General features: G+C 39.7%; 1 protein-coding gene across 1 annotated transcript in view; it reads right to left on the bottom strand.

The window, feature by feature from the left end:
* rnf31 (ring finger protein 31) overlaps positions 1–15683 on the bottom strand; it is a 36979-nt gene extending 21296 nt beyond the window's left edge. Inside the window, exons 1-11 of the mRNA XM_071519183.1 lie at positions 15466–15683; positions 11020–11218; positions 10522–10668; positions 8937–9092; positions 6038–6094; positions 4259–4484; positions 3931–4093; positions 3393–3526; positions 2296–2468; positions 1042–1275; positions 52–237 (exon numbers count right to left, since the gene is read on the bottom strand). Coding sequence (XP_071375284.1) covers positions 52–237; positions 1042–1275; positions 2296–2468; positions 3393–3526; positions 3931–4093; positions 4259–4484; positions 6038–6094; positions 8937–9092; positions 10522–10668; positions 11020–11217 — 1674 coding nt within the window. The 5' untranslated portion in view covers position 11218; positions 15466–15683. The remainder of the gene's footprint in view (positions 1–51; positions 238–1041; positions 1276–2295; positions 2469–3392; positions 3527–3930; positions 4094–4258; positions 4485–6037; positions 6095–8936; positions 9093–10521; positions 10669–11019; positions 11219–15465) is intronic.
* Between the last annotated feature and the right edge of the window lie 649 nt (positions 15684–16332).

Genomic DNA, 16332 nt, shown 5'->3' with positions numbered 1-16332 from the left:
AAAAAGACAATGGGCCTGCATACAAGCATGAATGAAGCTTATGGTACTGACCGTGTGCTCTATTGTGGTCTTATCAATTGCAGAATGAACTGAGGAAGACGCCACCAACATGCAGATCTGGTCTAACAGGAGAGGCAGCTCTACTTTCAGCCATTCACAGGGCAGGATACTGGTGTCCCCGGCTACCCGCATGCCTGTGTACACCTCCTCCGGGCTAACTCCTTTCGTTTCCCCGTCCTGAAAGACAGAAAGGGACAAATATAGACACAATAATATACATATAAAATCAACTGAAGGAGATATTGAGATGAATACTGTATGATTTATAGGTGTCAGAATGTTCAAAATTATATGAACTGAAGTCAATTACTATTGACAGTGCTAATGCAACAGACTTTTTCTGGATTGCGCAGACATTTGACTGAAAAAGATTCATCTTTGGCCCCTAGTGGTCAAATATGGTAGTATTCTCTCTTGCAGAGAGACCAGATAGAATGGGGCCCTATGGGGGATTTGCAAAAAACTGTGTCTTGTAAATGATTGAAAACTCCAGCTGTGGACTGACTTTACTGATATGTATAATACAACCCATGTAGTACTCCTGTAGTACTCCATGTACCTCCTTCATTCTGTGTTACTGTCTGGATATCGTGTTAATAACCTCAGTTTTCAGGGATTAATACATTCATCCACTTTGTGTTTTATAAAGACTATATCTACATTCCCGTACTGTACTGGTTTTGTTGCTGCTTTGCACATCTGAGCTGTAGTTAACATTTATTGTATTTATTGTTCTATTTTTACCTATTTATTGTTCTTTTATTGCATCGAGTACAGAAGTCACAAGCTTAATCTCGTTGTACTTGTACAATGACAATAAAGATATTCTATTCTATTCTAGTATTTCATATATTTTTTTTTCATATAGTATTATATATGTAAATTGACAAAACTAATGCTTCTTAATACACAGATCCACCAGTGCACTTCACTGTTTAGATACTGAACACATGCAGTCTAAACCAGAGGATGCTGACTTGCCCTAATCAGCTGAATCAACTTCAGCCCCTCCTCCTTCATCAGCCTCTGTCTCCGCGATTCGGGATCCTCCGGAGGAGGGTCTTTGGGTTTGATTGACAGGGCCGGAACCCGTCTGACGGGGGAGGGGGGGCGGAGCTTGGCGGGCAGAGGCGCGGGCTCCGGGCGAGCCAGGTCACACATCTCACACACTGTGGCTGGAGAGTAGTTGAGATAGGTGCAGAACTGACATACCCACTGCGGAGAGAGACAGAGAGAGAGAGACAGACAGAGAGAGAGTCACAAACAGTATCTGTAAATGCTTTTTCTGGTTTGTTGTCTACAAGGGGTTTACCATATCATAATTAACAATTAATAATTGACAACAATAACAATAAAACGATACGAACAAACAACAACAAAACAAACAATAGAGACGATTGGAGAATTGCGTTGTTTTCTCTCTCTATTCACTGCCATTGTATGGCGAATTTCAGCAGAATGACTAGTTTTTATATATTGTCAGAATCTGCTTTGTTGGCGTTTGTTTATGTGCTAGAAGTGTGATTTTCAGTGTTTTGCCAACAATTCTCCAATCATCTCTACCGGAGAAACAGAAAGCAGAGAATCGTCTATTTTGGGGTTATATCATGGCCAGGAAGCTACACAAACCAAGGTACTACCAAAGTTCAACATCACTTTAAATTCATACAGCACCAAAATGATAATAGATAGAATTCTAAGCAAGGCAAAGGAAAGTCAAAATCAAAACTGACCGCCATTTCTTGTAATACATCATATCTCCCTGGCCGTAACACTTTAAAATGCATTTCTAGCCCAAAGGGTCACAAAAATGGACTTAATTTTGCATTTGGGCCTATCACTAAAAACCTCAAACTCAAAACCTTACAATTTTGAGTATAACGGCAGACAATAACAAGTTCAAAATCGGTTGATGCCGAGACGACGACAGAAAATAATGGCAGCAGGGGAAAAGGTTAAGAGGACAGTTCATCTACGGCGTGGTGTGGCTTAACCAATCACAGAGCTGGAACACAGACACGGTGAACTTGGTAAGAGAGGGCCAATCAGAGACCGCTAAATCAAGCACTGGTTACACTTTGATCTGACTGCATCCCATTCACTTCGGCTCTCCCTTCCCGACACATCTCAAGAATTACCTATTTTAGATTCAGAACAGCGAATTTTGCTAAAAGGCGACACGTTTGCTACTGTGACATGCACACACATGCACACACACACACACGCTTAACTGACCTGGCTGTCGGGGTCACCGGGCATTCCCAGCACAGGTGCTGGTGGTCTGGGCGGGGTGATGGGAGGGTGTGTGGGGGTCACAGGAGGCCGCGTGGCCAAACGAGGCCGTTCACACACCTCACAAAGAATACTGCTGGCTGCGTTCACCACAGTACAGCTCTTACACTGCCACTCTGAAACACACACACACACACACACACACACACAAATGCACACACCAGGAATGTCAATTCACATTTCTCAAAACAAAACACAGAGAACTCATGCTGTATTAACAGTTAAGGCCAATCGGCCAAATTGTACAGATTTGCGTAAAAGTACTTTTGCACAAATCTGAATGATTTATGTATATTTCAAATGGACTATAAGTTGGATATGACAACACTCTTACTGAGAATAAAATTGTGGATTTCCAGAAAAACTGAAAGTAAATAGAACCCAGTCCTATGGTTAGAAAATGTACAAACAAGGAAAATTCATCATCTAGCATTATTGCACAAGGGGGATTTATCAGTTGATCCACATGTCCTGATATACTGTATGTCAGTGATTCTCAACCTTTTTCATATCAAGGATCCCTAATTTAGTCCACATTAGGGCAACGGACCCCCATTTGATAAGATTTTGTCTCTCGGACCCAAATCTGAGAATATTTTTATTGTTAGATATGATTTTGTCCAGAATCCCATGACTATCTGTATTGTAGGTAGAGAGATAACAGAGAAACTATGATCAAAACAGTCATTCTTCTACATTCTCTAATTGTGTTTAATAATTCATCACTTTGCTGGGGACCCCCTGGAACCCCCTCAAGGACCCCTGGTGGTCCCCGGACCCCACGTTGAGAACCACTGCTGTATGTGACCAAATAACAGGTATTTTTAAAACACCACAGATACTACAACTGGTACTGGGAATAGGACTGGGAACAAAGCACTGAAATTACCACTACACTGCCACCAAAAATACAAGAGGAAACAGTGCGTGTACACACACACACACACACACACACACACACACACACACACACACACACACACACACACACACACACACACACACACACACGCACACACACACACTTGGATTATACAGACCAGTGATGGTGGCAGGCTGAGATTCGTCTGCTGTAGAGCTGGCTGATGCCAAGCGGGGACGCTCACACACTTCACACAGAACATCCTGGATGGAGTTGACTTTAGTGCAGTGAAGGCAACGCCAGGAGGACGAACTAACACAGAGTGGAGGGGAGGGGGGGGGTTACACAGTTATGTCAAAATAGTGTGATTCAAACTTTAAATTCTTCTCCACATCAAGTAAGCAGTCAGAGTAACATTAAAAGCAATATTCAATTGACTAAATGTTTCTATTTTATTATGATTGTATGAATTTTACGACATTATCAGCAGTTTTTTACGTTATAGGCTTCTACATATGTCAGATGCTCGATCTCTATGTGTGTATAATGCAATATATAATATCTCAATGGTCAAATTCTATATTGTTCAGTAAATAATAGACTGGAACCTGATATTGGCTGACATTTAGCTTTAGTAATGAGAATCAATACTGGTTGTGGACCAGCAGTATCAGAGTATCCCCATTTTCAAATGTCAGAACATCGTTCATCCAGACCTGTGACTCTTCCTGCTTTTGGATGATGATGTCACGGCGGTTCGATGGTGACTGGCTCTCTCCGGGTAGGAGTGGTACAGTCTGTCACATTCCAAGCACAGCCATTGGACACAGGCGGGGCAGTGGGTGGAGACATGGAATATTCCACAGATAGTGCAGCTTTCTGGAACGGATATAAAAATACAGTGTACCAAACTGTGCCAACACACTGTACAATACACTGTACTATAAACTGTACAATACACTACACCAATACACTGTACCAACACACTGTACTAATACACTAACTAAGTAACCAAAACAGTCAAAGCATGGCTCGTCTCTTCACCTGGGTGTTTGGTTGAGGAGGAAGAGGTGGAGCAGGCCTGGATGGACCGGGGGGCTGAGGACAGGGAGCGGCCTTGGCTGCTCTCCCTGGAAGAGTGCTGGTGGAGGGGGAAGGCTAGAGACTTCGCCTGGCCCTCCCTATGGCCTGAAGAGGAGGAGGAGGATGAAGAGGAGGAGGAGGAAGATGAGGAGGGATAGACCACAGCGTCGGTGTTGAGACCAACATCCTGAAAGCGAGAAGGAGAGATAGAGTGAGAAGTGGATAAGGCCTGACTTGAAGTGTTGGCATAACAAAGCATCATAAGCCAAATTTACACACGAGGAGAGAAACACAAACAAGAGAAAATAAAATCATTTGTTTATCAATTATATATTGTATCATAGCTTTTTACCCTTTTTACCGTCTCTAAAAAGGGTAAAAAGCTATGATACAATATATAATTTATAAACAAATGATTTTATATTACACAAATGAATGATAAAATAACATAAATTATAGCATTACTAATAATTAGTAAACATTATTAATGATCATTTCATTGTTTGTTAACAGTAAAATAACTATTAACTAAAGTTTAATTAACTATCAATTTACCATTTATTAATGATGGTTATTATAAAGTGTTACCAAACATTTGCCAAAAATCAATTAAAACATTTGCGAATCAATTAAAACATTCACAAATCAATTAAGACATTCACATTTCAGATTCAGGTTCTTTATCAAAATTATATTCAAAAGAATACTTTCAGAGGCAACCGACAGTGACAGAATATGGTATAACAATCTCAACAAGGTCAACTAATAGAGTAGTAAGCTTGTGACTATAAGGCCAAGAGTAGAAGTTTGTGTGTGTGTGTGTGTGTGTGTGTGTCTTCACACTGCACTATAGTTAACTTTCTGAGTGTTGGGCAGTTTGACACATCTTCGATAACTAAAAAGTGTACAGTTACTTTTTACACACACTGTTACAAACACATTTTGTTGTGCTATTAAGTTATTTCAGAAAAGATTTATTCAGGATTTTTTGTCTGAGTTCTATGCAAAGCAATCTGTTCCATCAAAGTAAAGGCAAAGGTGTAGAAATGTATGTTAAAGCGTAAAATTAAAATAACAGAGAAATGTATTTTGCACAAGTATTCACCCCCTTTGCTTTATTTGGGCTCAATTGCCACACTTGACACTCAACATTTCTTATCATGTTACTCAGATGTCATGTTTAGATTGTACTTAGTGGTTTTAGATTGTATGTTTTCCTTTTAAGCTTTTTTGTAATTTGTCTTTCTAGCTTAACAAAGCTGAGACCAGCTCCCTTAATGGGACTCAATGGGATTTTAGGGTGTAGGATGGACTGTCCACCTGATTACTACAACCCAGTTTGGGACATATGGTTCATTTATGTCCAATTCCTGAAGTTTCAGAGAAAATATAAATCATCCCTTTCCAGTGACTATAATTGAAAAGTTTCCGTGGGGTTTTCTGGTCCATTTTTTACTATGGAAGTCAATGGAGAGGAAAACTCCACAAATATTTCAAATTCTGTCTTTTCCAAAACTGTGATGACAGGGTGATGATTCTCTTCCGGTACACACATTTCTACCAGTGTGTGGGTATATACCGATATACCACCCACCACTATAGCACACTTAATATTGCCACTTCTGTTAATACAATCAGCAGCCAATCCTTTGTCACAGAGCAAAAATGTCTGCGTATTCCTTAAAATAAAGGTTGAACTGAAGAGATGGAAGATATCATGGTAGCATGACAGATTCCTACCTTGTGTCTCAGTGTTGGAATGATCCTCTCATAGAATTCAGGGTGGGGATGAGCCTCCTGGAACAAAAAGCAAACTATGAGTTAATATTAATACTTATTCTAATGTCGATTGCCAAGTCAAGCTGGATAACAGCATAACACCCAGAACATGAATGGTATAAATGTAGGAATAATTCTCTCATAGAAGACGTGGGGATGGCTGTCTTTGGACGCAAAATTGGAGCAATGCAGCCAAATAATAACTGCTTTTTTTTATAGATTATTTTCCAGACATTTCTGCTTGACTGGATAGTGCAATGGAGAAAGACAGGGGGGGAAAAAAGGTCATGAGCTGGATTCAAACCCATGATGTTATAACTACATGGCAGGTGCCTCAGTCTGATGAGTGAGCCAATATTTTTATCTGCTCGGTCATTTGCCATTCAACAATTTCTACATTGTTTCTATCCATTTCTGTTGGAAAAAAAGGAATAGTACTTCTGAGCTTGATTATGGTCATGGACTCGAGTCAGACTTGAGTCATAATTTCAATTGCTAGAGACTTGACTTGATGCATGAAGAGAAGGCTTGAGACTTGACTTGGGTTCTAGTGACTTGGGACTTGACTTAGACTTGTACGTTGATGACTTGAAAAGGTTTCTAAAGTCTTGACTTAGAGATTTGTTCCACCAGACGACTGAATTTAAATTCTGTTTTCTGAATTTTTATGGAATGATTGAATTTATTGAAGTTGAAACTGATTATAGAAGTCAAACTCATGATGCTCTTACCAAGTTTTTATCCTATTAAAACAATACTGCATTGAAAAGTCCTAGATATTTAGTTTTCTTTAAGATATTAAATTGATACTGGACTCTTGATTTGCTCTGACTTGACTTGCTGTTCTACATTTAGACTTGAGACTTGACATTAATGACATGGACTTGACTTGGTAATCTACATTTAGACTTGGGACTTGACTTGAGACTGCCTCAAGACTTGAAACTTTGGACTTGAGCAAAGTTGACTTGGTCACACCTCTGTTAATTAGTAAAAGCTAGTGTTAATAGTGGGTAGTAGTTGCATTAACAGTTTATGTGCTAATTCAGGGCCACACACATCCGTGGTACATCATTGGGCCACATAATTTAAGGATTTTTCTTCATTACATTACGATTGCTGTGTGTGCCGCAACTAGTTTGGCTCCTGTCTGTGTTTTTTGCTTCTGTTAGTACTAAGTAGCCTAGCTGCAGAAGCCAGGAGGCAAAATGATGTTTACTAGCATAAAGTATAAACTCACTCCCCTCAATAAAAAAGAGCAATAAATCATGACGCCGATTGACACCTGTCAATCAAAAATGTGTTGTTTGATTGTTGTAATCTGCGTTTAAACTCTTTGCGCCAAAATATGTGCTTGAGGTACATGCAGATCTAATAGTAACATAAGGTACCTGGAATCTTCAGAAGGGAATATACATATTTTACCATTCCCCAAAACGAATAAGTCATAGAAAAATGTCAGCTCGATTTTCTACTGTCACTGTATTTAGTTGGCTAATTAATGTTTGTTCATGTCAGTTTATTGACAGTGTTTACTCTGCACAGTTTGATTGCACACAGCATTGATATGACTGTAAGAGCTCTGCCTGAGGATGAGTGTATAGATCTACTGCTCCAGTGAAATCATACAGGAAAGCAAGTTCTCCAAAGGTTATCGATAAATTCAATATGGAACGTAATAATGAACAGGCATAGAAAGTAGAGATGCACCGATCGATCGGCCGGTGACCGGAATCGGCCGGTTTTCAGCTGATCGGCCATGACCGGTGACCGGCAGATCAGTCTCATATATCCGATTCTGTGCCGGTCAAATTTAAGACAACGGTAAAAACTCTGCTGTAATAGGTCATACATCCATACTGATCTCCGTTCCAGCGCGTCCCATCTGCTCTCCCCGCTGCTGTCCTCTCCACCGCGCTCACGGGCCGCATTGATCCACCCGATCCTAGCCGAAAAACCCGTTCGCCGGGCACCCGGTGACCAATCAGCGTTGTGACCCCCGCCGAAATCTCGGTCGGAGAGCTACCTCCCGATCTCAGCAGAGTCAAAACAAAAAGTCATTCTTTTTCACCACAAGATGGCACTATGACTCCATTACATTGGGCTGGGCTCCATGGATAACCTTTTGATGTAAATAAATGACATTAGGTGTGTTGTTATATAGATCTGTTGCACCAGTTTTCTTTTGGGAAAGTATAAAGAGGGATATACTGCAATTCATTTTCATTTGGATTTTATTTGTACAAAAAAGCTCTGTCCAGTAACCTGGAGCACTTTTTTATTTTGAGATTTGTTTGAGTGAGAGTGAGAGAAGGTCCTGTAACCTGGTGCAGTTTTGGAGAAAATGTAAGTTATTAATAGTCAATGTTTTATTATGAACATATAATTGAATTTTAATTTTCCATTAAAGAAAAGTTACAAAAATGTTTGTGTATGCTGTCAATTATAGTTCTTAGAAAGAAAATCGGAATCGGCCAAAAAATCGGAATCGGCAGGTCAGACTTTTAAAAAATCGGAAATCGGAATCGGCCAAGAAAATTGCAATCGGTGCATCTCTCATAGAAAGTATAATATTGTTGCTGAATTATACTGATGAAGCTGAATTACACTCAGGTTAGCCAGGTTTGAGCTCTATACACGCATAATTCTTAGCTTTATGGGGCCAAATTTCTTGTTTAGGGCCACCAAAACACTGGGGCCGGCCCTGTGCATGTGATCATTAACATTGGTTGCGTTGCTAAATTAGCCTGCTGGCTAGTTAGCTAGCAAACAAAGCCAAAAACCAACTATTTTACAATTTTTTTCAGGTATCTCTGTTTTTCTTGCCTGGTTGTTATTTAGACATTATTTACACACACACCTTGATGAGCATATCTAGCTCCATCCTCAGGCTCATCACCTCCAGTGTTATCGTGGCAACCTGGCCCACATTAGGCTCCACGACATCATCGGGGAAGCTGAGGCCGTCTGGCTGCTGATTGGAGTAGCCGTAGAGACAGAGAACTGCCCTTCCTCCCTGGGAGCGGAAAGAAGGAAGAGGAGGACAAGAGGAAGTCTGGATGTGAGCAGGAAGCAGGCAGGAAAGTTGTTCTCTCTATTAGAAGCAGGCGTGTGACTGGAAAGTTTCTGGCTTGAATCCCTGGACTGTAAGTGAAAGTGAATGAGTATATGTTCTGATACTGCATACATGTTGATATTTTATCATATAATGTTTACATGTATTTTACATTTATATTATTTTCATATTTTGGTATATTTTTCACCTTATAAATATTCTGCACTCATTTCTTCTTTGCCTCAATAGCTGTTATTTTGCACACCCTGATAATGCTTTAAACCACAGCTTTGTTTGGAATTGTCGGTTGCAAATATTAATATAATCCCCCTTTTGCTCTATTCCTGTTTATATTCTATTTTCTTGTTTCATTTTTTTTTCCTGCTGAATCTTATGAGTGACATAAAACATGCGACAAAATGAGTAGAACATTTTTACATGTTATCTTTGGTAGCAAATGAAAGAGGAAAGACTCTTATTTGACCAGGCTAGGTTTTGAACTCAAGACTAAAGATGATTTATTCTTACTGTCCTCAGTTTGGACTCAACACTGAAGGTGATGGATTCTGACTGTCCTCAGTCTACACTCAAGACGATGGATTCTGACGGTCCTCAGTCTAGACTCAAGACTAAAGGTGTTGAATTCTTACTGTCCTCAGTTTGGACTCAACACTGAAGGTGATGGATTCTGACTGTCCTCAGTCTAGACTCAAGTCTAAAGGTGATTGATTCTGACTGTCCCCGGTCTAGACTCAAGTCTAAAGGTAATTGATTCTGGCTGTCCTCGGTCTAGACTCAAGACTAAAGGTGATTGATTCTGACTGTCCTCAGTTTAGACTCAAGTCTAAAGATGATGGATTCTGACGGTCCTCAGTTTAGACTCAAGTCTAAAGGTGATGGATTCTGACGGTCCTCAGTCTAGACTCAAGTCTAAAGGTGATGGATTCTGACGGTCCTCAGTCTAGACTCAAGTCTAAAGGTGATGGATTCTGACGGTCCTCAGTCTAGACTCAAGTCTAAAGGTGATGGATTCTGACGGTCCTCAGTCTAGACTCAAGTCTAAAGGTGATGGATTCTGACGGTCCTCAGTCTAGACTCAAGTCTAAAGGTGATGGATTCTGACGGTCCTCAGTTTAGACTCAAGACTAAAGGTAATTGATTCTGGCTGTCCTCAATCTGGACTCAAGACTGAAGGTGATTGATTTTGACTGTCTTTAGTCTAGACTCAAGACTAAAGGTGATTTATTCTTATTTATTCTGTCCTCATTTGTTCCTATCCTTTTTATTCCCTTTGGTCCCTTTTTATATATTTTTACAAGCCATGTCTTCTGTTTTATGGCGGGACTTTGTTTTTAGATAAATACAGTTTACTATTACATTATTATGGTACCTGAATAGCATCGACAGTTGCCCTGAATACTGGGTTGTTGTGTTTGACTGTCCTCCAGTACTTTGGCCTGTTGGGGTTGGTCAAGTTACAGCCATACTTCTCTAGGATGTTCAACGCTGTAGACAAACGCTGGAGAGATGCGAGGGTCTGGAGGAGAGGAGGCGGAGAGAAGGAGGAGGACAGGAAGAGGGGAAGGAGAAGGTGGCAAGAGAGAATAGCAAATTAGCAAATTGTCAACAAACAGAAGCCCTGCTGAATGAAGACACATGGACCAAGAACTGAGTCTAGACTGGCTGCAAGTTAAACAGGTTGTCTGAAAGTTTCATCAAATTAAATCTAAGATTTTTTTTAATGCCAGTTAGAATGAAACACAAGTCCAATTTCCCCACTGAAATGAAAAAAAGGTAGTCCCATCAGAATATACACTAGGTCTGTGTGACAGGGCTGATTTCTCAACGAAAAAATACTTCAACATTCATCATCACCATTCTCTCTCACCTCTTTCCTGTTGCTGCCGAAGCTGTTTTCTATGATCATGTTCTCGGCGGAGATGTGGCGGTATTTGGAGCAGGGCGGCAAGGGGAGGTTAGCCATGGCCATCACCCCGGCCCGCACCTCCACCACCGTCCCGCCAGAGTAGAGACACACTTCAGCCTGACTCCGAACCTCCTGCAACTGCTCTGATAAAGACGCCATCCTACACACACACACACACACACACATACACATAAACAGTCACTGTATCATATTTAAAAAGATAAATAAGATTGTTTCCTATAGTCCTAATTAATGTACCACAACTCTGACACAGTGAGTTAGCCATTTTGGATGTTGAATGAATATTCCGATCAGAAACACTGAGTAGCTCCAAAGACGGGTTTAACCATAATGTGTAGCTTTGGGTTGTATTTGGGTTGTAAAAGGAGGTCATTAGGGCTGGGCGATATATCGTATAATATCGATATCTTGATATGAGACTAGATATAGTCTGGGATTTTGGCTCTCGTAATATTGTGAAATATCTTAAATGTTACTTCTTACTGTTCTTAAAAGCTGGGTTACAGAAACAAGATACAATTTTCTAAACTTATTAGCCGGTTCTGGCTAAGTAAAATGAACAATGATTGGCTTTACCTGCTCACCATATCCACATTACTTCTTACTGATTACATATTACTGATAACTAAAGATTATTATTAATTTTCAACATTTTCTTGTGTGTAAATATATTATGAAAGCACCAATACTCATCCCCAAAATACCGTCACATTACCGATATCGAGGCATTCGGTCTAAAATATCCTTGATTTTGTCAATATCGCCCGGCCCTAGAGGTCATATTCCCATTCATTTTCAGAAACGTTCCTTGGGAATTTCAGGGAATTTGGGAAATTTCCAAATAGATGCAAAAAAAACACCTTGCATGTTAAATCAAATGTGCTTCTCTACAACTGATCTTGTATTGAGCAGGGTCAGGGGGTTGAGGCACTGTTGTCTGACGACTTGACACTTTACACTGATTTACAGGATAAGATCAGTGCTGCATTTCCATAATCTCTACATCACATCTACAGCAGAGGAGAAGGCAGCTATGGAGTTCAGTCAGAAACGCCTTGGCTTTTGCATCTAGAACCAATTCATGCAGCTGAGCCAAGGTGTGCTGGGAAGGCCGTTCTATTAAGAGAGAATCTCAGCCTGTGACATCAACCTGGTGGAAGGGACTCAATTAAATTAGGGACTACATTAAATCAACTGTATATATTCCTAAAGTTTCCACAGATTCCCAAATTTACCTCATAATTCCGAAAGTTGCATACAAATTCCTAAAACCTTGCAACCCTAGAATTAGTGTTATTTAATGACAGGTGGAGATTAGCAGAAACACAGAACAGCAGGGTTAGGGTTAGGGTCATAGGGGAACAGTAGAGAAAAGGAGTGAGACAGATGAACAGAGACCAGCAGAGAGGAGTGAGACAGATGAACAGAGAACAGCAGAGAGAAGGGGTGAAACATGAACTGAGAGAACAGCAGAGAGGAGTGAGACAGATGAACAGAGAACAGCAGAGGGGAGTGAGACAGATGAACAGAGAACAGCAGAGGGGAGTGAGACAGATGAACAGAGAACAGCAGAGGGGAGTGAGACAGATGAACAGAGAACAGCAGAGGGGAGTGAGACAGATGAACAGAGAACAGCAGAGAGGAGTGAGACAGATGAACAGAGGAGAACAGCAGAGAGGAGTGAAACAGATTAACAGAGAACAGCAGAGAGGAGTGAGACAGATGAACAGAGAACAGCAGAGAGGAGTGAGACAGATGAACAGAGAACAGCAGAGAGGAGTGAGACAGATGAACAGAGGAGAACAGCAGAGAGGAGTGAAACAGATTAACAGAGAACAGCAGAGAGGAGTGAAACAGATTAACAGAGAACAGCAGAGAGGGGTGAGACAGATGAACAGAGAACAGCAGAGAGGAGTGAGACAGATGAACAGAGGAGAACAGCAGAGAGGAGTGAAACAGATGGACAGAGAACAGCAGAGAGGAGTGAGACAGATGAACAGAGAACAGCAGAGAGGAGTGAGACAGATGAACAGAGAACAGCAAAGAGGAGTGAAACAGATGGACAGAAGAGAACAGCAGAGAGAGGAGGGACACGGATGAAGAGAGAACAGCAGAGAGGAGTGAGACAGATGAACAGAGAACAGCAGAGAGGAGTGAGACATGAACTGAGGAGAACAGCAGAGATGAGTGAGACAGATGAATAGAGGAGTATCACTGAATTGATATAGACATAAATTATTTTGATATTTTAATATTCAAAAAGTTGTGTGTCATGATGAAATTAGCGTTTTAAGTGAAATCCGTCAGATGTCTTGTTTGGAAACTGACATTATAGATTACTGGGGCTCATTATGTAACTTAAGGGGTGTAAACATATTTAGGCTAATATATAAAATCCCACAACAAAATGTATTAAACAATTTTTTATATTTAATTTGATGCAATCTAGTCTAAACATGCATCAAAACTGACACAATGCTTACATTTCATCATTAAATCATATTCATCCAGCTCCCCTTTGAAACTGGGGTTACCTCATTGTAAACAGTCAGATAGAACCTTATAGAACCAAACCCAGGTTGACCTTGTAGAGTTTTAAGGTTCTGTCTCTGTTTGTCTCTGTTCTCATTGTCCTAGGATTCTGATATTGATAATTTACTGAATTAACCTACAACCATATTATTACTACATTCAGGCATCTCTCTTTTTCTAACATGGTTGTGTCTTGACCAGTGGTGGAAAGTAACTAAGTACATTTACTCAAGTATTGTACTTAAGTACAATTTTGAGATACTTGTACTTTACTTGAGTATTTCCATTTGATGCTACTTTATACTTCCACTCCACTACATTTCAGAGGGAAATATTGTACTTTTTACTCCACTACATTTATTTGACAGCTTTAGTTACTTTTCAGATGAAGATTTGACACAATGGATAATATAACAAACTTTTAAAATACAACACATTGTTAAAGATGAAACCAGTGGTTTCCAACCTTTTTGGCTTTTGACGTCTTACAAAAAGCAGTGTGTAGTCAGGTCACATTTCAGATGTCTATGAGTTGTTAACAGCTCCACCAAATAGTGATTTTTCCCTCTTAACCTCACATGGTTTCATTTCAATAAATGTTCAAATGATCCAATATTTCAGCAAAAATCAACGATTAGAGAAAAAGTCCAAAAACTGAAAACAGATTTGTGTATCAGAACTTTGTTTTTTCTTCTTTCCTCTCCCATTGATCATTTCACGACCCCTCAGCTTTATCTGGTGACCCTTTGGAGGGGCCCGACCCCTAGGTTGGGAACCACTGGACTAAACTAGCTAACTGTGTATAAAGTAGTTCAAACTAGCTCCACCTCCAGCAGCTACAACAGTAACATGCTGCTTACACACTGATGCTTCAGTATTAATAATCTAATGATGTCATAGGCTATATAATAAAATATCAGTCAGAGGGACCAAACCACTACTTTTACTTTAATACTTTAACTAGCCTACATTTTGCTGCTAATACTTATGTACTTTTACTTAAGTAGGATTTTTCATGCAGGACTTTTACTTGTAATGGAGTATTTTTACATTGCTGTATTGGTACTTTTACTTAAGTAAAGGATCAGTACTTCTTCTTCCACCACTGGTTTTGACATTATTTACACACAGTCAATTCTCCAATTGCCTTCCATGATGGAGCAACACCTGGTTGATAGATTTGTGGCACAACTGCAAAGCCTCTTTCATTAATAATCTAAATCAAAACCATCATGTAGTTCAGGGATTCACTGCTAAATTAAATATATCAGTATATGACAGTAGTGTAAGCGGATATCAGCTGTGTCAGAGGTGTAAGCAGATGCCATTGACACTATGAAACCAAACCCCTTAATTTTATCCCTGAAATGTCCTTCATTTCTCCATTACATAAACATTAATTATCCATTAAAAATAACAGCTTTAAAAAGGTATGGCTAGTATCATGGTTGATTCACAGAGACTAAGGAATTTTTCATGCCTTTTGTGCATGGTTTACAGGGTTATTCATGAGTTATTAATGGAAAGTCCCTGAATTTTACATTAAATTAGGAAGTAAGGAGTCAAACATTAAGGGGTGTTTAAGGGGGCTTCTCCATTATAACTCCCTTAATTCATTTGAAGGGGATTTTGAATTAATTAAGGGGTAAATGACCTTACATTTACCCCTTAATTCATGCAAAATCCCCTTAAAATTAATTGTAAAAGATTACTGGTTCGTAGAGACGCAGTGGTCATGTCAGTGTTCTCAATAGATGTCAGTAGTGTCAGTAGATGTCAATGGTGTCTACATGTGTCAGTGTCAGTAGATATCGGTATAAGTAGATGTCAGTAGTGTCAGTAGATGTAGCCTACCTCTTGTTTGCAGGGACACAGCAGTCAAATCACGAGTTAGTTCCTTCTGTGACGTTCATCCTTCAGCACCTCGAGCCGTTAATTTGAATTCATAAAAACGTTTTGTGGAAAGACACGTCTATCCTACAGCTACCAATGCCCTACAGTAACGTATATTCTGTAGCAACGTAACATAGCTGTATTCTACAGTAACGTAAATCCTACGGCAACGTACACCTTACATTGACAATACAACACTACTGCACAGTGTCCGTGTACAGGCAGAAAGCAGACAGAGCTGGCAGAAGGGATCAGCTGAGCAGACAATTGTCAACAATGCTGTATTATACACCACTACCGGTTTCTGGTCCTAACTACATGGGAGAGGTGTCGTAAAGTGACGTAAAGCGGCCTCGGACGACATCTAGTGGCGTTTAATATTTTAAAAATATTTTATACACAAATGCAAATATTGTAAAACACAACCCTGTTTAACAGCCTTTAAAAACGAATTAGAAACATTTTCCAAATCTCTAAAATGTATGAAAAGCATGAATGCCCAAAAATTACACTTTGTATTTGCGCAGTATAAAATAATTTAGCCCCTGGAATGTATACATTGTTCTTTGTTTTTTCCCCCTTTAAATTACTATTTCTTTTCTCTTTGTTTTGTTTTTGTTTTCTCTATTTCCTTTTGATTATTGTCTTTGACACATATGTACTGTACTCATCTTACTCTGGTGATATAGAAAGAACTGTCATTGTCAATTTGTTGTGTATTTGAAGACTGTAATAAAAAAAAAAAAAAATCTCAATGAGATTTTATCTGCCTTGGGTTTATATCATAGGTTTTTATATCTCACTCCAAGAGAAAGGTCTGTTCAGTAG

Source organism: Centroberyx affinis, unplaced genomic scaffold, assembly GCF_046629955.1.
Source record: "Centroberyx affinis isolate AG114_WGS23_722 - 3 ecotype Tasmania unplaced genomic scaffold, CSIRO-AGI_Caff_v1 ptg000670l_1, whole genome shotgun sequence".
Lineage (NCBI taxonomy): Eukaryota > Metazoa > Chordata > Actinopteri > Beryciformes > Berycidae > Centroberyx > Centroberyx affinis.
This window is presented reverse-complemented; position numbering and strand designations above follow the sequence as displayed.